Raw genomic sequence first — 23527 nt, forward strand, 5'->3', positions numbered from 1 at the left:
GTTCTGGCTATTGTGGGAATCTGAGGAGCAAACCATTGAATGAAGGCCTCTGTCACTCTGTCGGTCAAATAAATCTTTAAGAAAAAACTACTTCAGAAACAAATTTTTTGTGTGTTTAGAACATATTTCTAAAAGATAAGCATCAGAAAGGCACATAATCACAAAGTGAGTTGACTAAAAGAATAAAAGGGGCTGCATTTGTCACCGTGTGATTTGCTCAACCCCAAAGGACCCATGTGGCATTCGCTCACATCCCAGGTCAGAATGGCTGGACTCAAGTTCCAGCTCCACTCCCAATTCCAACCTCTTGCTAATGCTCACCCTAGAAGGCAGCAGGTGATGGCTCAAGTACTTAGGTCCCTGCCAAACATGGACTGAATTCCAAGTTCCCAGGCATTTGGGGAGTGAACCAGCAGATGAGAGATCTGTCTCTTTCTGCCTCTCAAATAAGTAAAATAAAATTTGAAAGTTAATGGAGAATGTAACAAAAAGTGGCTTTTTAAACTATTAGCATAAAAAAAGACAAACATGCTTACTATTTACAATCTTTGTCTTCTGACTTAGAGAAAAAAATCCATGGAAATGTACTGGCTACCTATGTCCTAGAATAAGCTACCCTGCTAGTTAGCTATACTCTTATTTAACCCTCAGGACAATCCTGTGAAGTCTTCTTATCCCCACTTTATAAATGACCAGACTCATAACAACAGTTAACTTCCTTGTGATTAACAGGTGAATTGGAACCCAAATTATGTGAAGCCACTCAAATTCTGAGACTCTAAACCCCAGTTCTAGGGCCAGCACTGTGGCACAGCAGGTAAAGCTACCACCTGCACGGAGAGCATCCTATATGGAAACTGGTTTAAGTCCAGGCTGCACTACTTCCGATCCAGCTCCCTGCCAATGTGTCTGGGAAGGCAACAGGAGATAGCCCAAGTACTTGGGCCCTTGCACCCACTTGGGAGACCCAGAAGAAATGGCTAGCTCCTCGCTTTGGATCGGCCCAAGTCCAGCCACTGCGGTCATTTAGAGATTGAACCAGCAGATGAAATATGTATCTCTCTTTCTCACTCTCCCTAACTGCACCTTTCAAGTAAATAAATAAATCTTAAAAAAAAAATTAAGCCCAATTCTCCTCAAGGGAAGGAAAATGTCTTAAGATCAGGACAAAAGTAAAAAAAAAAAAAAAAAAAAAGAAGAAAAGAAAAGAAAAAGAAAGAAAGAAATCTGCAGTGTGACTTGTGATGCAATAGGTATTGTGTAGCCACTATATGTGGAGTCAGGAAATCAGGTCTCTCACTGAGCAAGACAAAGGTCTAGTCTATTAAAGTCAACAATGTGGCAAAGGTTAACTTTGTCACAGCATGCATTCTTGAACAATCAGTACTGATACTTGAAATAATCAGCTCCCACTATACTCAAGAGATAAGGCATATAAGAATGATATATATATATATATACACACACACACACACACACATGAAGGTAGGTTATTATCACCATTATTAGAAAAAGGAATTCACAATCTAATTTCTGAAGCACAAATACATAGCAAACCCTGGGGAACAATCATAAGGTAACATGTAAACAAGCCCACAAAACATACAAATGACAAACATGAGGGTGAAAGTGAAAGGGCAAGTAGAGGGTAAACTGTCATTTCCCTGGTGTATCTTTCTGTCATTACAAATTCCCTATGTCATAAAATACCTATATTTTACCTTTTTAGAAAACAATCTATCCTTTCCTTCTCTCTACTAGTAGAATTGAAAATAATAAAACGATGGGGGCAGCACTGTGGTGTAGCGGGTAAAACCACTGCCTGCTATGCCAGCATCCCATATAGCCACCGGTTCAAGTCTCAATTGTTCCACTTCCGATCCAGCTCTCTGCTATGGCCTGGGAAAACAGTAGATGACCCAAGTCCTTGGGCCCCTGCACCCACGTGGGAGACCCGGAAGAAGCCCCTGGCTTCAAATCGGCACAGCTCCGGCCGTTGCGGCCATCTGGGGAGTGAACCAGAAGATGAAAGATTTCTCTCTCTTTCTCTGCCTCTCTTTAACTCTGACTTTCAAATAAATTAAAACAATAAAAATCAATAAATAAACCTTTAAAAAAAGAAAACCCAATAAGCAGAAACAGAAAATGTTATTTTCTGATTATAGTGGAACAAAATAGAAATTTTAAAACACCCAACCTACTCTATGATCTTCCAGAACATTAACCAACTCAACTGTCAAAATTTAGAATGTGGGGCCCACGCTGTGGCATAGAGGTAAAGCCGCCACCTGTAGTACCAGCATTCCATACGGACACTGGTTTGACTCTTGGCTGCTTCACTTCTACACCAGCTCCCTGCTAATGCATCTGGAAAAGCATCAGCACACTGCCCAAATACTTGGGCCCCTGCACCCTTTGACCTGGCCGTACTCTGGCTGTTGTGGCCATTTGCGGAGTAAACCAGCGAATAGATCGACTGATCGATTCATCTCTCTCTCTTTCTGCCTCTGCCTCTCCCTCTCTGTAACTCTGCCTTTCAAAGAAATAAACCCACCTTAAAAAAAAATTTAAAACATGATGCCCTTTGGTATGATCCTTTTTTTTTTTTTAGATTTACAATTTACTTATTTATTTGTGTGAAATTTAGGACATCAGAAGGAGAAATCTTTCACCTGCTGGTTCACTCCCCAGTTGGCTGCAACAGCCAGGGCTGGGTCAGACCAAAGCTAAGAGTCAGGAACTCCATCTGGGTCTACCAAATTGAGGGGCAGGGATCCAAGTACTTGGACCATCACCTGCTGTTTTCTCAGGCACACCAGCAGAAAGCTGAATCAGAAGCAGAGCAGCCAGGACTTGTACAGGTGTCCTGATATGGGATGCTGGAATCTCAAGTGGCAGTGTAACCTGCTGTGCCACAATGCCCGCCTCCGTAACATTCTACCTCTATGGATTTATTCACAGAAATAATTGAACAAGTATACAGAGATATTTAAGAATATTCATCTTATCAATGTAATTTGGTAAAAAATTCAGGCCAGCATACATGTTAACTAATAAAGCACTGGTTAAATTAAAGGCATATTGATTATTTTTAAAGATTTATTTATTTATTTATTTATTTATTTATTTATTTATTTCAAGGGCAGAGTTGCAGAGACAGATAGGTCTTCTATCCACTGGTTCACTCCCCAGATGGCCATAATGGCCAGAGCTGCACCGATTGGTAGCCAGGAGCTTCCTCCGGGTCTCCCATACAGGTGCAGGGGCTCGAAGACTTGGGCCATCTTGCATTACTTTCTCAGGCCATAGCATAGAGCTGGGACTCGAACCAGCGCCCATATGGAATGCTGGCACTGTAGGCGGCAGCTTTACCTGTTACACTGCAGCACCGGCCCTGCATACTGATCTTCCGGAATACTATTATTGTTGACACGGATCATCATATGGTGCCAGTGTTGCAGCGCAGCAAGTTGAGCTGCAGCCTGCATCCCATATGGGCACCATTTTGAGTCCCGGCTGCTCCACTTCCAACCTAGCTCCTTGCTGCTGCAACCTGGGAAAGCAGTGGAAGACTGCTCAAGGATTTGGGCCCCTGCACCCACATGGGAGACCTAGATGAAGGTCCTGGCTCCTGGCTTCAGCCTGGCTCAGCCCCAGGGCTGCAGTCATCATTAAGGAGTGAACCTTGGAATGGAAGATCTCTCTCTCCCTCTCTGCCTTTCAAATAAATCACTTTTTTTAAATTACATATTTCTCTGTATAAAGAGTCATGTTGAAAGAATCATCTTAAAGGATACTCTTTAAATGCACACATATCTATAAAACTATGCATACCAGAAATTTAATTTTATTTCTTTTTAAATTGAAAGTCAAAGAGGAAAGCTTTCAAAGGTTTATTAACTGAACTTACTTCTGTCACAGCCATATAGACATAATGAAAACAACAAGGAACGATAGTAAGCACTGGGTGCTTTAACTGATGTTCTTCCCTTGGCTTGTAAAGCATTTTCTCTGTAGCTCCTGCTAGAAATTCCCATCAAGATTTCATTTCCTTCTCTGCAAAGCTCTCCAACTTTAAATACTGCTGGGAAATACTGTTCCAACTGTAAATATTGTTTATCTCTGTCTCTTCTACCGCACAACTGTTTTTCAAATCTTATCACACACAAAAAATTTATCTTCTTAAAACTGAACAAAAAAAAAAAAAGAGGAGAAAGTGACATGGGGGAAAAAAGGGTAAAAACAAAAGTTAGACTGTGTTGCTGTCACTACAAACTTGATTACCAGTCTTTCATGCTAAAAAAACTACCCAATGAGATTTCTTCCTCAACAATAGTATACTACGCCAACCATGATTTAAAGCAAAACAAAACAAAAAAACCCTGAAAATAGGACTGCCCTTTCTGGAAAGCATCAGAGGAACCAGAAGGCTCCAACTATAGTCTCAGTGACAAAGACAGAAAACACAAACACAAATACATGCTTTCATTTTTTTTCTTTAAGCCTCCTAACAGTAAAAAAGAAATCAGAATATTAGAGGTACATGAAATGCAACCAACATCTTCATTGCACAGATGCACAAATTGAGACCTGAAGAGATGAAATAATTTACCAAGTATAATTCCAAGGGTAGGTAAGAAGCAGATCAGTTAAGAACCTAGGTCTCAGGGCCAGCGCTGTGGCATAGTAGGTAAAGCTGCTGCCTGCGGTACTGGCATCCCAGATAGGTGCCAGCTCAAGTCTCAGCTGCTCCTCTTCCGACCCAGCTCCCTGCTAATGGCCTGGGAAAGCAGTGAGGATGACCCAAGTGCTTGGGCCCCTGGAACCAAGTGGGATTCCCGTTAGAAGCTCCTGGCTCCTGGCTTCTGATCGAGCTCCGCCCCAAGACGTTACAGCCTTTTGGGGAGTGAACCAGTGAAAGGAAGATGTCTCTGCAACTCTGCCTTTCAAATAAATAAGAAAATCTTTAAGGTAAAAAAAAGAGCCTGGGTCTCCAAATCACTATTCCAGTAAATGAGTAGTTTCCATCAACTAGTCAAAATTTATTATTTTGGAATTTCTAAATGATATACTCAACTTTGTTTTCCACCAGCTACCTTATCAAGCAGTAAATTTTAAGAAAATAATGTTTCAACTTTTTTTGTTTTTGTTGTTAAAAGACTTATTTATTTGAAAGGCAGAGTTACAAAGAGAGGGAGAGACAGTAACAAAGATCTGCCATCCACTGGTTCACTCCCCAGGTGGCCACAATGGCCGAGGCTGGGCCAAGTCAGTAGCCTGGTACTCAATCTGGGTCTCCCACATGGGTGGCAGGTACCCTACTACGTGGGTCCATCTTATGCTGCTCTCCCAGACACATCAGCAGGGAGCTGGATCGTTGGCAAAGCAGCAGGGACTCAAACCTGCACTCATATGGGATTCCAGTATTGCAGGCAGCAGTTTAACCCACTGTACCAAAACACCAGCCCCAAGAAAATGTTTCAACTTTCTGTAAGATGATATCAAGCCTTTAAAATCACTGCCATATTTTACCTGCATCTAAAAGCTCTGAACTAAGTGCTTCATTCATTATTAAATAGAGAACTATTCTGTGCACAGTATTCAATTAGATGCTGCAGCTATTTGCTTTTGGAAAAAAATGGTAAAAATCAAAACAAAATGGTGACTAAACTCTACATAAGCATAAAGTTTTAAAAATCTAATTTATTGGTAGGTATAGTAGTCACCATTTTATTTGTTTTGTAGTCACACTTTAAGACTACTAAATGGCCATTTGGATCAACTTCTTAGTATACCTTTATTCATTAATCCCAAGAAGCCTAATTTTTCTATATTTAGCATCTCTTTAAAAAATCAGGATTTACCTCACAATCATCAATACGTCATAGTTACTCTTTTTAATAAAATGTATTTATTTGAAAGACAGAGTTAAGACAGGGAGAGATCTTCCAACCACTGGTTCATTCCTCAAATGCCCACAACAGCTGGGGCCTGGCCCGGCTGACGTCAGGAGCCTGGAATTCAATCTGGGTTTCCCTCATAAGTAGCAGGAACCCAAATACTATCACTCACTGCCTCCCAAGGTCTGCATTAGAGGAAGCTGATTGGAAGCACAGCCAAGACTCAAATTGAGGAACTGCAGATATGAGACACAGCTATCCCAGCAGCATCTTAACCACTGTGCCACACACACAGCCCACACATCAGTTTAAATGCATTGTTTTCCCTTATATGTGGTATATAAAACAAGGATATGTCTTAAATCCTTTCTTTCTTAGCTTTAGCTGAAATACAGAAAATGATAATTTAAGTTTTCTGGAGCCAGCACTGTGGTAAAGAGGGTTAAAATCACAGCCTGCAACACCAGCAACCCATGTGGGTACCAGTTCAAGTCCCAACTGATCCACTTCTGATCCAGCTCCCTTATGATCACCTGGGAAAAGCAATAGAGTATAGCCCAAGTGCTTGGGCCACCTACATGGAAGACCCAGATAAAGCTCCTAGCTTCAGCTTCATTCAGTCCTAGCCATTGTGGCCACTTGGGACATGAACCAGCAGGTTAAGACCAGTCTCTCTGTCATTCCTCTCCTTAACTCTTTCAAATAAAGAAATAAATCTTTTTTAAAAATGTAAGTTTTGGGGCCCAGTGCCGTGGTTCACTTGGTTAATCCTCCGCCTGTGGCGCCGGCATACCATATGGGAACCGGTTTCTAGTCCCGGTTGCTCCTCTTCCAGTCCAGTTCTCTGCTGTGGCCCAGGAAGGCAGTGGAGGATGGCCCAGGTCTTTGGGCCCTGTACCCGCATGGGAGACCAGGAGGAAGCACCTGGCTCCTGGCTTTGGATCGGAGCAGTGCCAGCCATGGCAGCCATTTGGGGGATGAACCAACAGGAGGAAGACCTTTCTCTCTGTCTCTGTCTGTAACTCTACCTGTCAAATAAATAAATAAATAAATAATCTTTAAAAATGTAAGTTTTCTACTTTTAGTTACTAAGGCTATTTTCGAGATGAAAATTTCTTTATGGGGCTTTTCCCCTAGCTACTAAGCCCTTGGTTTCATAATTCAGGATCCTTTCCCTCCCACAAAAAAATAAAAATAAAAAATAAATTGTAAAATCTCTCTGCTTTATAATTTCAGTGAATGGTGTACCATCACTCGAGAACTCAGAAGTCATCCTTGACATCTCTTACTTCCTATCAGTTCTCTTTTCTTGTGAAAATGAAGAAGCTTCAAAAAGCTTGTGGAAATTTTGCACTATCGTTTTTAAAAGAGTTTATTCAAAAGGCAGAGTGACAGAGAAAGAGACAGACACAGACACATATACACACACATATACACACACGTGCACGCGCACATACACACAAACACATCTTCTATTCAATGGTTCACTTCCCAGATGCCTGCAACAGCCAGGGCTGGGACAGGCTGAAGCCAGGAGCCAGGAACTTCATCTGGGTCTCCCACTTGGGTGGCAAACAATTAGGCCATCATCCCCTGCTTTCCCAGGTTCAGAAGCAGGAAGCTGGATCAGAAGCAGAGAGGCGGGGACATGAATTGGAGTTCCAATAATGTATGCCAGCTGTTCCTACATTATCCTTGAATTGAAATTTCCCATGAATGCTTTAAGCTCCCTCATATATTCGGTATTCCCTCAATACCCACAGGGTATTTGTTCCAGGATGCTCCCATTGATACCCAAATCTGCAAATGCTCAAGAACCTTACACAAAATGGCATAATGTTTATATATAAACTTCCTCTTTGAATCATCTCTAGATACACCTAATACAATGTAAATAAACAGCTGCAGCACTGCTTAGAGAATGACAAAGAAAAAAAGTCTTCAGTGTAGATGCAAATTTTTTCCCAAATATTTTCTATGTACAGTTGGCTGAATCCACAGATGGGAAGCCTATGAATATGGAGGAAAAAGTTTAGCTGATCACTTAGAGCTGCTAAATTTACCTCACAGATCTCTCAAACCTGCCTCTTTACTTTGTACTTCTTTCTTTAAGATTTTATTTCTTTTATTTGAAAGGCAGAGCGACAGAGGGGCAGGGAGAGACAGAGAGAGAGATCTTCCATCTGCTGGTTCATCCTCAAATGGCCACAACAGCCAGAGTTGGGCTATGCAGAGACCTGAAACTCCATCTGGGTCTCCCACATGGTGGCAGGGACCCAAGTATGTGGACCATCTTCCACTGCTTTCCCAGGTGCATAAGCAGGAAGCTGGCTTAGAAGCAGAGTAGCCAGGACAGAGTAGCCACAACACTGTGATACGGTGCCAGTGTCACAGGTGGGAGCTTAACCCACTGCGACACAGCACCCGTCACTTTACTTAGTACTTCATTTTTAAAGATTTATTTATTTACTTGAAAGCCAGAGTTACAGAGAGGCAGAGTCAGAAGCAGAAGAGGTCTTCCATCTGCTGCTTCACTCCCTCAAATGGCCACAATGGATCTGAAGCCAGGAGCCTGGAGCTTCTTCTGGGTCTCCCACATGGGAACAGGGGCCCAAGGACTCAGGCCATCTTCTGCTGCTTTCCCTGGCACATTAGAAGGGAGCTGGATAGAAGTGGAGCAGCCAGGACTCGAACCAGCACACATACGGGATGCCAGCCCTGCAGGCAACAGCTTTACCTGTTATGCCACAGTGACGGCCTCCTCATTTACTTAAAACTCTGTTTAGACTCTGTCCTAACTTGCAGCAGTGAATTCTTAAATTAATAAAAATTGGAAAGTCCTTCCCTATTCTGTTTTTGTTTGGAAATTATAACTTCACTAAATCTACTCTTCTCAGCAGTAATTTAACTCTCTAATGTACAAGTATTAACTGTAAAGAGTGTTAGTAATCTCTTTAAATTTCAACAATGCTTAGATCTGATTACATGTTAAATCACCTTTATGGAGAAAATAATGCCAAACATCAAGCCTAATAGTACCTATCAGCACATATTTACATGTAAAAATTTTAAAAAGAAAACTTTAAGCTCTGATTAAAGAAATTCCTTTTTTGCTTAAACATCCAAATAACCAGAATAACCTTTTCCCAAATTTAAAGTCAAAGTCATCAAAATTATCTAATTCCATGGTGCTGGTATTGTGGCTCATCCTATATCGGAGCATTGGTTCTGGTCCCAGCTTCTCTGCTTCCACTCCAGCTCCCTGCTAACACACCTGGGAAAGCAACAGAAAATGGCTCACGTACTTGTGTCCCTGCCACCTATGTGGGCCTAGCTTTGGCCTAGCCCAGCCCCTAGCTATTGTGGCCATTTAGGGAGTGAACTAGTGGATGTGAGATCTCTCCCTCTGTGTCTCACTGCCTTTCAGATAAATAAATAAATCTTTTAAAAAAATTACTTAATTATAGGGCCAGTGATGTGGTGTAATGGGTTAACCTGCTGCCGGCAATACCAGAATCCCAAATGGGTACCGGTTCTGGCTGTTCCACTTCTGATCCAGCTCCTTGCTGGTGGCCTGGGAAAAGCAGTGGAAGATGGCACAAGCACCTGTGCCCCTGCCACCTATTTGGGAGACGGGATGAAGCTCCAGGCTCCTGGCTCTGGCCGGGCTGTTGTGGAAATTTAGGGAGTAAACCAGCAAATGGAAGACCTTTCTCTCTTCATCTCTCCCTCTGTCCCTGCAACTCTGGTTTTCAAAGAAATAAATTACTTAATTCTACTGTGTAATTATCTGACATAATAAAAACCTCACTTACATAGAGTAATAATGAGCCATTTTTGTAGGCTTCATGAGTTAGGCACATCCCTCTCATTCATATCTACATAAGGTGGTCACATCTTGTCTTTAGTTTCTGGCACATAGCAAGGATTAAATGAACATTTAAAAAAATGCACATAGAATAGCAAACTTTGTCTTCAGCTATTCTGTGCACTTATCTCTCTCCTTTAATTCCACTGTGCACTGTGTTGCTACTTTGTTCACTAGCAATGACAAAAGTGGCACAATTACCTTCAGGTGATGTGTTACATAAGTAAAAGTACTTGGGGCCATACAGGTTAAGCTGCTGCCTGCAGCACCAGCATCCTATACGGGCTCTGGTTCCCAGCTGTTCCACTTTAGTCCAGTTCCCTGCTAATGTGCTTGGGAAAGCAGTGGAGGACAGCTCAAGTCCTTGGGCCCCAGTATCCACTTGGGACACCGGAAGAAGCCCCTGGCTTCTGTTTTTAGCCTGGCCCAGACCTGGCTGTTGGAACATTTGGGGAGTAAATCAGCAGATTCAAGACCTCTCTCTCTCTGTCTCTCCCTCTCGCTCTAGCTCTGCCTTTCATATAAATAAAATAAATCTTTAAAAAAAGGAAAAGTACTAACAGGGAGGGCTTTTGGCACAGCAGTTAAGATGCCTCTTGGGACACCTGCAATCTTCCAGCAAACTGCCTGGGTTCAAGACCTGGCTCTGTTTCAGATCCAGCTTCCTGCTAATGCACACCCTTGGAGTCAGCAGCTGATCATAGCTCACTGTCACATTGGGAGACCAACATTGGGATCCTAGCTCTGGCTAGACCTGGGGCAGCCCCAGCCATTGCAGACATTTGGGGAGCAAACCAGCAAATGGAAAACTTCCATTTATCTCTGTCTCTCTCCCTTTCAAATAAATAAAAAAGCCAAGAAAAACTTCCCATAATCAATATAAAATAAGAAAAAAAAATTGAAATCACAATTCTTGGGGCCGGTGCTGTGGCGTAGCCGGTAAAGCCACCTCCTGCAGTGCCAGCATCCCATATGAGCGCCAGTTGAGTGCCAGCTGCTCACTTGTGATCCAGCTCTCTGCTACGGCCTGGGAGAGCAGTAGAAGATGGCCCAAGTCCTTGGGCCCCTGCACCTGAGTGGGAGACCCAGAAGAAGCTCCTGGCTCCTGGCTTCGGATCGGCACAGCTCTGGCTGTTGTGGCCAGTTGGGGAGTGAACCAGCAAACAGAAGACCTCTCTCTTTCTCTGCCTCTCCTTCTCTATGTTACTCTGACTTTCAAATAAATAAATCTAAAAAAAAAAAGAGAAATCACAATTTCCTCTTGATTGTTAACAGTGGTAATTAATGAAAGAAAAACTATATTTTATAGTACTGAAATTTGCAACAAAAAAATAAGATTTTCTTTTCTTCTATACATAGAGGAACTGAAAGACTTCACTAAGTAACTATGGGAATTCCTAAGAGAGTCTGGCAAAGCTGCAGGTTATAAAATCAACATACAAAAATCAACAGCATTTGTATACACAAACAATGCCATGGCTGAGAAAGAACTTGTAGGATCACTCTCATTCACAATAGCTACAAAAAAAAAAAAAAATTTAAATACCTTGGGATAAATTTAACCAAGGAGGTGAATGATTTCTACAATTGAAATCAAAACATTAGAAAGAAACAGAAAAGGACAGAAAAAAAATGGAAAAATCTTCAGGTTCGTGGATTAGAAAAATTAGTATAATCAAATATCCATACTATACAAGGCAATTTACAGATACAATGTGATCCCAATTAAAATACCAAGGAAATTCTTCTCAGATTTAGAAAAAGTGATCCTAAAATCATATGGAAACACAAGAGACCCAAAATGCTAAACAAAGAATCCTCAGAAATCTGAAAATACATCTACCATATGATCCAGCCATCTCACTCCTGGGAATTTACCGAAATGAAATAAAATCAGCAGATGAGAGAGTTAAGTGTATTCCCATCTTTATAGTAGCTCAATTCATAATAGTTAAGATATGGAAACAACCCAGATGTCCATCAACTGATGACTGGACAAAGAAAATGTGGTGTGTATGTATATATATATACATATATATACACATGATGGAAAACTAATCAGCCATAAAAAAGAATGAAACCCTGTCTTTTGCAACAAAATGGATGCAACTGGAGACCATTATGCTTAGTGAAATAAGTCATTCCCAAAAAGACAAATACTGGGCCGGCGCCACGGCTCAACAGGCTAATCCTCCACCTTGAGGCACCGGCACACTGGGTTCTAGTCCCGGTTGCCCCTCTTCCAGGCCAGCTCTCTGCTGTGGCCAGGGAGTGCAGTGGAGGATGGTCCAAGTGCTTGGGCCCTGCACCCCATGGGAGACCAGGAAAAGCACCTGGCTCCTGCCTTCGGATCAGCACAGTGTGCCGGCCACAGTGCGCCAGCCGCAGCGGCCATTGGAGGGTGAACTAACGGCAAAGGAAGACCTTTCTCTCTGTCTCTCTCACTGTCCACTCTGCCTGTCAAAAAAAGAAAAGAAAAAGAAAAAAAAAAAGACAAATATTATGTTTTCTCTGACATGTGGTAGTTAATATATAACACAAGGAAAAAAAGTAATGTCTAAGAATGAAACTGACATCTTATGATTTGATTATTCTTTATAGCCCTTTTCTATATTTTTGTGGAACAGTGGTCTACTTTTTACTTTTGTTGAACATTATGGTTAGTGGTGCATTAAGCCTGGCGTTATAAAGTAAATTGAAATAATGGGGGCTGGCGCTGTGGCACAGCAGGTAAAGCTGCCGCCTGCAGTGCCAGCATCCCAAATGGGCGCTGGTTCCAGTCCCAGTTGCTCCACTTCCTAACCAGCTCTCTGCTACAGCCTGGGAAAGCAATAGAAGAAGGCCTATGTCGTTGGGCCCTTGCACTCGCATGGGAGACCCAGAAAAAGCTCCTGGCTCCAGATCAGCACAGTTCTAGCCATTGCGGCCATCTGGGGAGTAAACCAGCAGATGGAAGACTTCTCTCTCTCTGTCTGCCTCTCTGTAACTCTGCCTTTCAAACAAATAAATAAATCTTTAAAAAAAAAAAAGAAAGAAAGCCACACCCTGCAGTGCCAACATCCCATATGAGATCATATACCGGCTGCTTCACTTCTGATCCAGCTTCCTGCTAATGCACCTGGGAAAGCAAGGAAGATGGTCCAAGTCCTTTGGTCCCTGCATCCACATGGGAGACCTGGAAGAAGCTACTGGCTTCTGGCTTGGGGAGCAAACTAGCGGGTGGAAGATTCTCTCCCTCTCTCTCTCTGCCTGTTTCTATAATTCTTTCAAATAAATAATCTCAAAAAAAGTATGTTATTGTAAAAATTAAAGGAAAAAAAGAAAAGGGGGAGAGATGGAGGGAGGAAGGGAAGTACAGTTATCAGAGTTGTGTCTATGAAATATATGAAAGCTATTCTCCTCATATTAATGAAAGTAAAAATTAAAGAATTTTTTCGAGGCCAGCACCGTGGCTCACTTGGTTAATCCTCCGCCTGCGGCGCTGGCATCCCATATGGGCACCGGGTTCTAGTCCTTGTTGTTCCTCTTCCATTCCAGTTCTCTGCTGTGGCCCAGGAGGGCAGTGGAAGATGGCCCAAGTGCTTGGGCTCCTGCACCCACATGGGAGACCAGGAAGAAGCACCTGGCTCCTGGCTTCGGGCCGATGTAGCACCAGCCGTAGTGGTCATTTGGGGAGTGAACCAACGGAAGGAAGACCTTTCTCTCTGTCTGTCTCTCTCTCACTGTCTATAACTCTACCTGTCAAAATAAAAAAATTACAATTTTTCACATTTATCCTTAATTAGATTAGCTTCCTCTCCTTTCCCAGACTTGCAAATAAATATTCAAGAGATTTTAGCAAAACAATAATTTTAACTACTGTAAACAGATTATCTTTAGGAAAAAAAAGTAACAAATGATGAACTAAATAACTAAATTTTTTATACTTGGTAGGCATATTAATAAAGGTATTTCCTACATACATATAAAAAATTGAAGCATTTTTGTGATCTACATGTCAGGATGACTGCAAAAGTCAACTGAAGAACTTTTTTTTTTTTTTTTTTTTTGGACAGGCAGAGTGGATAGTGAGAGAGAGAGAGAGAGACAGAGAGAAAGGTCTTCCTTTGCCATTGGTTCACCCTCCAATGGCCACTGCGGCCGGCGCTTTGCGCTGATCCAAAGCCAAGAGCCAAGTGCTTCTCCTGGTCTCCCATGCGGGTGCAGGGCCCAAGCACTTGGGCCATCCTCCACTGCCTTCCCGGGCCATAGCAGAGAGCTGGCCTGGAAGAGGGGCAACCGGAATAGAATCCGGCGCCCCAACCGGGACTAGAACCCGGTGTGCCAGCGCCACAAGGCGGAGGATTAGCCTGTTAAGCCACGGCGCCGGCCTGAAGAACTTTTAAATTAAGAAAGTTTAACTTGAAGGACTGAATCACTGCTCTTTCCTACATCTGTTTACATGCTGTGAAAACCTTGTTAGGAACCTCCTCAGTAGAAGTCCCTTCTGGTAAACCACTGTGACAAGTACACCAACTGAAGCAAATACAACAAAGAGTATTTCAGGAAAACCTGCAGTGCAATGAAGAGCTAGAAAAGGAGGATAAAGACTAACTACACAACTTGAAAACTGCAGTCTTATTTTATCTATTTAATTCCCAGAGCATCACACTTCATCTTTCACAATTTCTGTAGGTTGGCAAAATAATTACCACTTTCTAATTTTAAAAATTAAGGAAAAAAATTAGAATGGTCAAACCAAGCTCCCATTCGCAGTACTCTGAAAACGATTATATACTCCAGGTACACAGTCCACTGTACAGGGAATTATTGCTGTTCTTGTTTTAATCAGGAAGAGATTACAAGGCTTTGGGTTTTCACTCCAGAAATAAAGTCTTACCATCATCTTATTTTCTGACTCTCTAGCTTAAACTCAGTTTTAAATTTTTAAATACTCCATTAGGGCCGGCGCCGTGGCTCAACAAGCTAATCCTCTGCCTTGCGGCACCGGCACACCAGGTTCTAGTCCCGCTTGGGGTACCGGATTCTGTCCCAGTTGCCCCTCTTCCAGGCCAGCTCTCTGCTGTGGCCCGGGAGTGCAGTGGAGGATGGCCCAAGTGCTTGGGCCCTGCACCCCATGGGAGACCAGGAGAAGCACCCGGCTCCTGCCTTTGGATCAGCGCGGTGCGCTGGCCGCAGCGGCCATTGGAGGGTGAACCAACGGCAAAGGAAGACCTTTCTCTCTGTCTCTCTCTCTCTCTGTCCACTCTGCCTGTCCAAAAAAAAAAAAAAAAAGACTTCCTTTAAATACTCGATTAGTTTCCAATGTTATGCAGGAAGTTGGTTGCTGAAGTATAAAACCTAAACGTCAGCAGTGAAGTTTTTAAAAGCTGATTTTAAATAAATTACAGCTAACAGCAACACTGGAGTATAAGTACCAGGATTCTCAAGGTTTACTAATCTGACCATCCCATCCTGAGAAAATGTCATGTTTTGGGGTGTTAAGATTCTCCCGTCTGCAATCTTACAATTTCCGTTTTCTGTTGTTTTTCTAACCTTAGCTGTTCAAACCTTCCTCGGGCCCACTTACCTTTTAAAAAGCAATGCTGCCCTGCTTCTAACACTTAACTACCAGCCGAGCACAAAAACCACAGCGTTGCAAACTGCCGGGTTCTTTTCCTATGTGAATGCCCAAGACATCGGAAAGGCAGGAAGAGGTGCCAGCGCAAGGCATCTCCTGGGGAGCGGGAGCAGCGAGCCGAGGGGAGAACTCCGTGAGCGAACCGTCCAAGCCGAGAAGAGCAAGGCGCTGCTTCTCTCACGCTGAACTGGGAACCAGCCTCTCCACGCCCCCACTCAGCAGTCAGCCCGGGCACTGTCACTTCATCGGCTCCCGTGACCCTCACCTGCCCGGCGGCCGGGCTGCCAAAGCCGGCAGGAGACGCGAACTGAGTGACAACCGCCTGCAGCTGCTCCGCCAACGCAGCGCCCGCTCAGGCCCCAGCCGCAGGCAGCCGGGGCAGCATGGCGCGATGCGCCGACCGCTCCTCCGGACTGACAGGCGTCCCCCCGGCCTCGCCTTTCAGCGTTTAACCTTCTCCTGCCCTCCTGCTCCACTCCCCCAATCCTAGGAGGCAAAAAACGAGTCGGCAGCTGTACCTGGAGGAAAAGAGGGGCGTCTGATCGACCCGCGGGGGAGACGGCAGGCCAAGGAAGCGCCCTGGCGCCGTGCTGCCGAGCTAAGGAAGGTGCAGCCACCTAGGCCGCGAAGCCGGGGCCTCGCGTACGGAGCTGCGCCGAAGACAGGCGGGGCGGGGAGGCCGGGGCTCGGCGCCTATACTCACCAAATCTGGAACTTAAGCAGCGGCCCCGTAGCGTACTGCATCTTTAATCTCTTGCTGGGCACGCCGCCCAGGTTGGCCGAAGCCTCGCTCCGGGCCACCGCCGACGCCGCCACCAGGAGAAGCAGCAGAAGCCTCATCTTAATCGAGCCAGCCGCTCCGGCCGCCCTCAGACACACTGCAGCCAGCTCAAAGCCCAGCCGCGCGCCGCTCCTCACTGCGCAGGCGCGATCCGCCAAGGTCGGCCAGGGAAGCGCAAACGCGCCTGCGCGGCCTGCCGCCTGCGCACACTCGGGGAAGCGGAGCTGACCTCGTTCGCGGTCCGAAGCCGCCACCATCTTGGGTGTATGCGGAGACTCTGGGAGGGAAGAGGAGACGGTGGTGGAGAGGAGGCAAACGAGCGTAGTGGGATGTCAGAAGGACCCTCAAATTACTGCCCCGGAATATTTGGGTTTTAGATCCAATTTTATTAATTCAGACATTTATCTGCCTGATACACTTAGGAACACCTACTTGACAGTCGGGATCCGTGTGGCGGAGGTAGAGCAATGTCTGGCCCTTTGAACGAAGTGTTCCACTTTTTAGGGAGTGCCCTTTCTTTAGTCCTACAGGATTCCTCCCTGCTTTAAAAAACGTTAAAAGTAAACTCTTGGGTTTCTCGTTTGGCACAGTGGTTGTAACCGCTTTGGACATCCGGATCCCATTTCAGAGTGCCCGGTCCACCTCTGGTCCAGCTTCCTGCTGATACGGAGACTGCTGATGAAGGCTCAGTGCTTGGGTTCCTGCCACCCACGTGGGAGACCCTGGTTGATCCTGGGCTGCTGCAGGCATTTGGGAAGTAAACTAATGTTGGGACAATGTCTCTGCTTTTCAGATAAGTAAAATTTAAATAACTTTTAGGAGAGTCTCTGGAAAGTTTCAAACATTAACAAGAATAGGATTTTCTTTGGCAGTTAGCATTTTGACCATCTTGATGCATCAGTACCTCTTAACCACTTCTTCCTCTGCAAGTGAGCTAGGCAGGCGTACAGGTTAAATCGATTAGGTTTGTGAGCTGGAAGACCACGCCTTCACCACGCCCCCTGTGTGACCTCATGCCCCTACCTGGCCACACCTGAACACCCACCGGCCAATCAGGTTAATTAACCACTCCCCTTTAAAAGTGGGCTAAGGGGCCTGTGCTGTGGCATAGCAGGTAAAGACGCTGCCTGCAGTGCTGGCATCCCATGTGGGCAGTGGTTCAAGTACCGGCTGCTCCTCTTCCGATCCAGCTCTCTGTTATGTTCTGGGAAAGCAGTAGAAGATGGCCCAAGTCCTTGGGCCCCTGCACCCGTGTGGGAGACCCAGAAGAAGCTCCTGTCTCCTGGCTTTGGATCAGTGCAGCTCTGGCCACTGCGGCCATCTGGGGAGTGAACCATTGGATAGAAGACCTCTCTCTCTGCCTGCTCTTCTCTGTGTAACTTGAGTTTCAAGTAAATAATAAATAAATTTAAAAAAATAAAAAAGAAAGTGAGCTAAAAGCCTGGACCAGGGTGTGTCTGCCCCCTTCCCTTTTCTTTCGTTTCTCCAGCCTCTTGCCAGTAGGGGGCTGGCTGCAGCCCTCCACCGTCAGGGCCCATGGCCTTCAAGCCACCCGCCCCATGCTTCCTTGCCTAGATGCTAGATGCTCTTCCACGTGGCTGGTTCCTGGTACTCGGTATGAACCCAGATTTACCTCTCTCTCTTAGATAAAGCTCTCACTCTCCTATGCATCTTTCACACTTAAAGGTTAAAATGTACCATGCTGCCTCATTCATTTATGCCGGCATTCAGAATTCTTTGAATATTAGGCAAGGACCCCCATGGGCTTATTAATATTGGGAACTTATTAATAAGTACATGGTGATATCGTATGGCACCTCAAATTCCGATAACATATGTGGCACCCCAGATGGGACTTCTGGGGAACTTTAAGGGGCCACATTCCAGTATTATATTTTAGGGGGTCAAATTCCGATACCACAAGGACATTTGGGAGTGAGGCTCAGACATCATAGCATAAAACATGTATCTCTAAAAAAGAATTTAAAAAAAGACCAAAGGGGCCAGCGCTGCAGTGCTGGTACCAGCATCCCAGATGGGCGCCGGTTCTAGTCCCGGCTGCTCCTCTTCTGATCCAGCTCTCTGCTATGGCCTGAGAAAACAGTGGAAGATGGCCCAAGTCCTTGGGCCCCGAGACGCGGAAGAGGATTCTGACTCCTGGCTTCGGATCAGCACAGCTCTGGCCGACGCGGCCAGTTGGGGAGCAAACCAGCAGATGGAAGACCTCTCTCCCTCTCTCTGCCTCTCTCTGCCTCTTCTTCTCTCTGTGTAACTCTTTCAAATACATAAATAAATAAAAAGGCCAAAAACGGTAATTACTTAGTATTAAATATCCAGTTTCCAATTTGTCTTGTCTTCACTATTTACTATTTGTTTAAATCGGGATTTTTAGAAATGTGTATATTGTCACTGGTTGGTATCTCTGGCTCCTGTCAAAGGCTTTATGACCAAGAATACAGCCGCTGCTGAACAATTTCATTTCTCAGCTGGTGCATGAGGAACCCAAGGAGTCACAGTAAGGGCTGTTAGAAGGATGGACTCTTTGAGGATTTGATGACTTCAGGAAGCGTGTTGGACTGCCTAGCAAATCTATGACTAGGTCACCCAATAACCCTTGCCTTCAGAGCAAGGAGACTAGATACAGACATAGGTCATGGGTACAGAAGCTCCTCATTGTGGCCAAAAGACAAGTCCTTTTGGTGTTTTTTGGGTAGCACAGTGACCTTATTTTGTTGCATAGACACAATTAAACATCTTGTTTTCTATCTCGGTCCCTTTTATTTTATGTCCCCCACACCTGCCCTTCCTCCCTGTCTCCTTTTCCCTTGCAACTCTCTGCTGAAGAAACCATGTATTTGTTACATAGGGTTTTCTACAGCCTGGACTTTGCTAATCACAAACTCATGGTATCCTTTCATATGTATCTCTCATTTGTTTTTCATAAATTGGCAGTTATAGCTAGAGAACTGAACACTTACAAGTTCAATTCTTTTAGCAAAGTTATAAAAAAGATGTTTTAATAACATCAAAAAAAAATTACATGGGGAGTGTGCAGTGTTGTGGCACAGTGGGTGAAGCTGTTGCCTGCAACACTAACATCCTCTATGGGCTCCAGCTCCAGTTGCTCCACTTCCTATCCAGCTCCCTGCTAATGTGCCTGGGAAGGCAGCAGAAGGCCCAAGTGCAGGAGTCCTTGCCACCCATGTGGGAGACCCAGATGGAGTTCCTGGCTCCAGGCTCAGTTTGTCCCAGCCCTGGCCACTGCAGCCATTTGGGAAGTGAACCGTGGATGGAAGATGTTTTCTCTCTCTCTCTCTCTTCCTCTGTCATTCTGCTTTTCAGATAAATAAATATTAGAAAAGAAAACAGGAACACAAGAACAGACACAGGCTACTGCATTTGATATAGCCCTATGCAAGAAATACATGAAAAAACACTTCAGGTGGTAAATTAACACCAACATGATTATAAATAAAATGCAAAACTCTGATATAAGATAGCGTGAGAGTATATCCTCATTCAGATTTTCCACAATATGTCCTTGTTTTTTTTCCTTAAATTATCACAGAATTGAGAAATACTTTCAAAAAGCTTTAAATAGAAAAATTGAATCTCTCACCTGGATGCCACGTCAGAGTGCCTGGCCTAAGTGGAGGCACTTATTCCTTTGAGAATATCTAGTGTCAACTATAATACCAACCGTTGTTGTGTTAATATATTGTGCTATTTTTTAAAAGATTTATTTATTTATTTGAAATGCAGAGTTACAGAGAGACAGAGGGAGTAAGAGAGAGAGACAGAGAGAGAGAGAGAGACAGAGAGAGGGAGAGAGAGAGGTCTTCTGTCCGCTGGTTCACTCTCCAAATGGCTACAATAGCCAGAGCTGCACCCATCCAAAGCCAGGAGCCAGGATCCTCCTCTGGATCTCCCACACGGGTGCAGGGGCCCAAGGATTTGGGCCATCTTACACTGCTTTCCCAGGCCATAGCAGAGAGCTGGATGGGAAGTGGAGCAGCTGGGACACAAACCAGCACCCATATGGGATGCCGGCACAGCAGGCTGGGGCTTTTCCAGCTATGCCACAGCGCAGGCCCCTCTATTTACATTTTGAAATGTGCCTAGAAAGTTATTCACTGAATCAGAATTCAAAGTTAATCACCTTTTGAATACATTTGAGTATGTCCCTACTTTAAACCTTTCCAAGACTTTAAAATCTATTTTACTTCCCTATTTTAAATATTGTTTTGTACCTTTATTTTTCAATCCCATTGCTTCAGACTACTGAGATTGAGAATTTTTTCTTCTATTTATTATACTTTGCACAGCCCTAATATGAACCCAATATATTCCAGAGGTCTATGAGAGAGAATTTTTAAAGGACTGGGGTGTAAATGGGGAAACCTTAAGAAAATAGCAGAAGTGGACCTGGGAGAGAAAGGGAAGGATTGGGAAGCAAAGATGGTACATGTAGGTTCCAGCCTCTCACCGTGAGTCTGCTCACCCTCCGTGACTGATACATTCTCATGCTGCATGACTTCGGGATACTAGGTTTTAATCAAGCCCTAGTTCCTCAACTGTCCTCCCTGGAGAGACTTAACCGAAGACACCGAGTAAGGGGCCTCCCTGACTTCCTCTCAGGTGTAACAGCATCCAAAGACACAATAGAGGAGGCATTGGCAAATTTGGTCAACTTTTTAAGTATCAATAGTAATAAAGGCTGATCACTTACAGATCATTTTGCTCAGCTATTGCAATGATGAAATACATCAGATACGAGTTTGAGGAACAGTAGAAGAAATTCTAAGTGAGTATTTACAACATAGGTCCTCATATCCTGTAGATACCCTGTAGCACAGGACCAAAACTGTCCTGATGTAAGCATGCAATAAAAGTCTGAACACATCTCCCAACTGTAAATTCACTTCCCTTAAAATTTAACTGCTTTATCTTAAATCATACCTAAGGAATTTTAAAAGCGAAATCTTTTCCTTTTTAAAAATTATTATTTTTTATTTATGTATTTGTCAGGCAGAGTTACAGAGGGAGAGAGATAGGGGGGGGGGGCCTTTCATCTGCTGGTTCACTCCTCAAATGGCCACAATGACCAGGACAGGGCTAGGTTGAAGCCAGGAGCCAGGAACTTCTTCCAGGTCCTCCATATGGGTGTCAGGGGCCCAGATACCTGGGCCATCTTCTACTGCTTTCCCAGGCGAAATAGGAGGGAGCTGGATGGGAAGTGGAACAGCCAGGACACAACAGGTCACACATACGCGGTGCCGACATCGTCAGCTTAACCCATTACGCTCTTGAAAGCAAAATCTTAAACTGTATTCAGTAATCACATCAAGGCGTGATAATGTTTGTATTATTCCAAACCTACTGCAAGCACTGTGGGATGAAGCAACTGAGTGATTATGCTGCTACCAGTGGAGACTTTTGGAGGAGACAAGAAACAGACTTGAGTTAATGTATTGAAAACTATGTCATGAGGCCAGCCTTGTGGTGCAGTGGGTTAAGGTGTCACCTGTGACACCAGCATCCCATATGGGCACTGGTTTGAGTCTGGCTGCTCCACTTCCAATCCAGCTTTCTGCTAATGGCCTGAAAAGCAGCAGAAGATGGCCCAAGTCCTTGGGCCCCTGCACCCATATAGGAGACCCAGCAGAAGCTCCTGGCCCCGGGCTTCAGCCTGGCCCACCTCTGGCCCAGCCATTGCAGCCATATGTGGAGTGAACCACTGGATGGAAGATGTCTCTCTCTTCCTCTCTCTCTAACCCCACCTTTCAAATAAACAAATAAATCTTAAAAAAAAAAAAAAAGGAAGAAGCCTATAGCATGAGAAAGTTGAGGTAATTTTAAAATATAAGAATATTTCAAAGTTATTGGGGCCAGCGCTGTGGCATAGCAGGTAAAACCGCCGCCTGCAGTGCCAACACCCTGTATGGGTGCCAGTTCAAGTCCCGACTACTGTACTTTTTTTTTTTTATAATTTTTTTAAAGATTTATTTATTTGTTTGAAAGGCAGAGTTACACACAGGGAGAGGGAAAGGCAGAGAGAATCTTCCATCCGCTGGTTCACTCCCTAGATGGCCACAATGGCTGGAGCTGCGCCGATCAGGAGCCAGGAGCTTCTTCCAGGTCTCCACGGGGGTACAGGGGCCCAAGGACTTGGGCCATCTTCTACTGCTTTCCCAGGCCATAGCAGAGAGCTGTATCAGAAGTGGAGCAGCTGGGACTCGAACCGGCATTCCTATGGGATGCCAGCACTCCAGGCCAGGGCTTTAACCCTATGAATGCGCCACAGGGCTGACTCCATGATCATTTCAACAAATGGAACAGAATTTAGGAAAATTCAACTGCCATTTCTTATAAAATTTCTTAACAAATTTAGGAGGAAATTTCTTCAACTTGACAAGTAGCTAACAGGGGCAAGCCTTGAGTCCAGAGGTTAAGACACCAGTGTGCCCCATAGCCTAGTTAGTACCTGTGTTCTTTTGACTCCCAGCTCCAGCTCCTGCCCATAGCTTCCTGCCAGTGTGGATACTTGCAGGCAGCAGTGACAGCTCAAGTAATTAGGAGAACTGGATTGAGTTCCTAGCTCCCAAGCCAGTATCAGTCCAAAACTGGGGAGTTCTATCTGTCTCTCTGTCAAATAAATTATTTAAAAAAAAATATATATATATATATATATATATTTGACAGGCAGAGTTAGAAAGTGAGAGAGACAGAGAGAAAGGTCTTCCTTTTTCCGTTGGTTCACCCCCCAGGTGGCCACTACAGCTGTCGCGTGTGGCTGTCGTGCTGTGCCGATCTGAAGCCAGGAGCCAGGTGCTTTCTCCTGGTCTCCCATGCAGGTGCAGGGCCCAAGCACTTGGGCCATCCTCCACTGCCTTCCTGGGTCACAGCAGAGAGCTGGACTGGAAGAGGAGCAACCAGGACAGAATCTGGTGCCCCAACCGGGACTAGAACCTGGGGAACCAGCACCGCAGGCAGAGGATTAGCCAAGTGAGCCACGGCGCTGGCCTTAAAAATATATTTTTAAAAATAAAACCATCATATTATATGATAGTCCATATATATATATATATATTATATATAGTCTGAAACATTAGAATCTCAGGAATTCTCATTTCAACCATAAAAAGATCAAATATATCCCCCTCACAGCTCCCATTCAGCTTTGTGCTAAAGTTTAGCACAAATAAACACACAATAAATAAAATACACAATAAAGAGTTAAAATGTGAAAGGACTGCAACTAACTAAACAAAACCACCATTGTTGGCAAACAGTATGATTATATGCATAGAAAACAAAAAAGAACCTACACACTTACAGGACAGCAGGGATGCTGGATA

The 23527-nt window shown here is 44.4% G+C and overlaps 1 protein-coding gene across 1 annotated transcript in view; it reads right to left on the reverse strand.

Annotated features, from left to right (window-relative positions):
* The window catches only part of SELENOT (selenoprotein T), a 36239-nt gene extending 19937 nt beyond the window's left edge, over positions 1–16302 (reverse strand). The window contains exon 1 of the mRNA XM_062213106.1: positions 16092–16302. Coding sequence (XP_062069090.1) covers positions 16092–16228 — 137 coding nt within the window. The 5' untranslated portion in view covers positions 16229–16302. The remainder of the gene's footprint in view (positions 1–16091) is intronic.
* Between the last annotated feature and the right edge of the window lie 7225 nt (positions 16303–23527).

Source organism: Lepus europaeus, chromosome 2 (genome assembly GCF_033115175.1).
Source record: "Lepus europaeus isolate LE1 chromosome 2, mLepTim1.pri, whole genome shotgun sequence".
Lineage (NCBI taxonomy): Eukaryota > Metazoa > Chordata > Mammalia > Lagomorpha > Leporidae > Lepus > Lepus europaeus.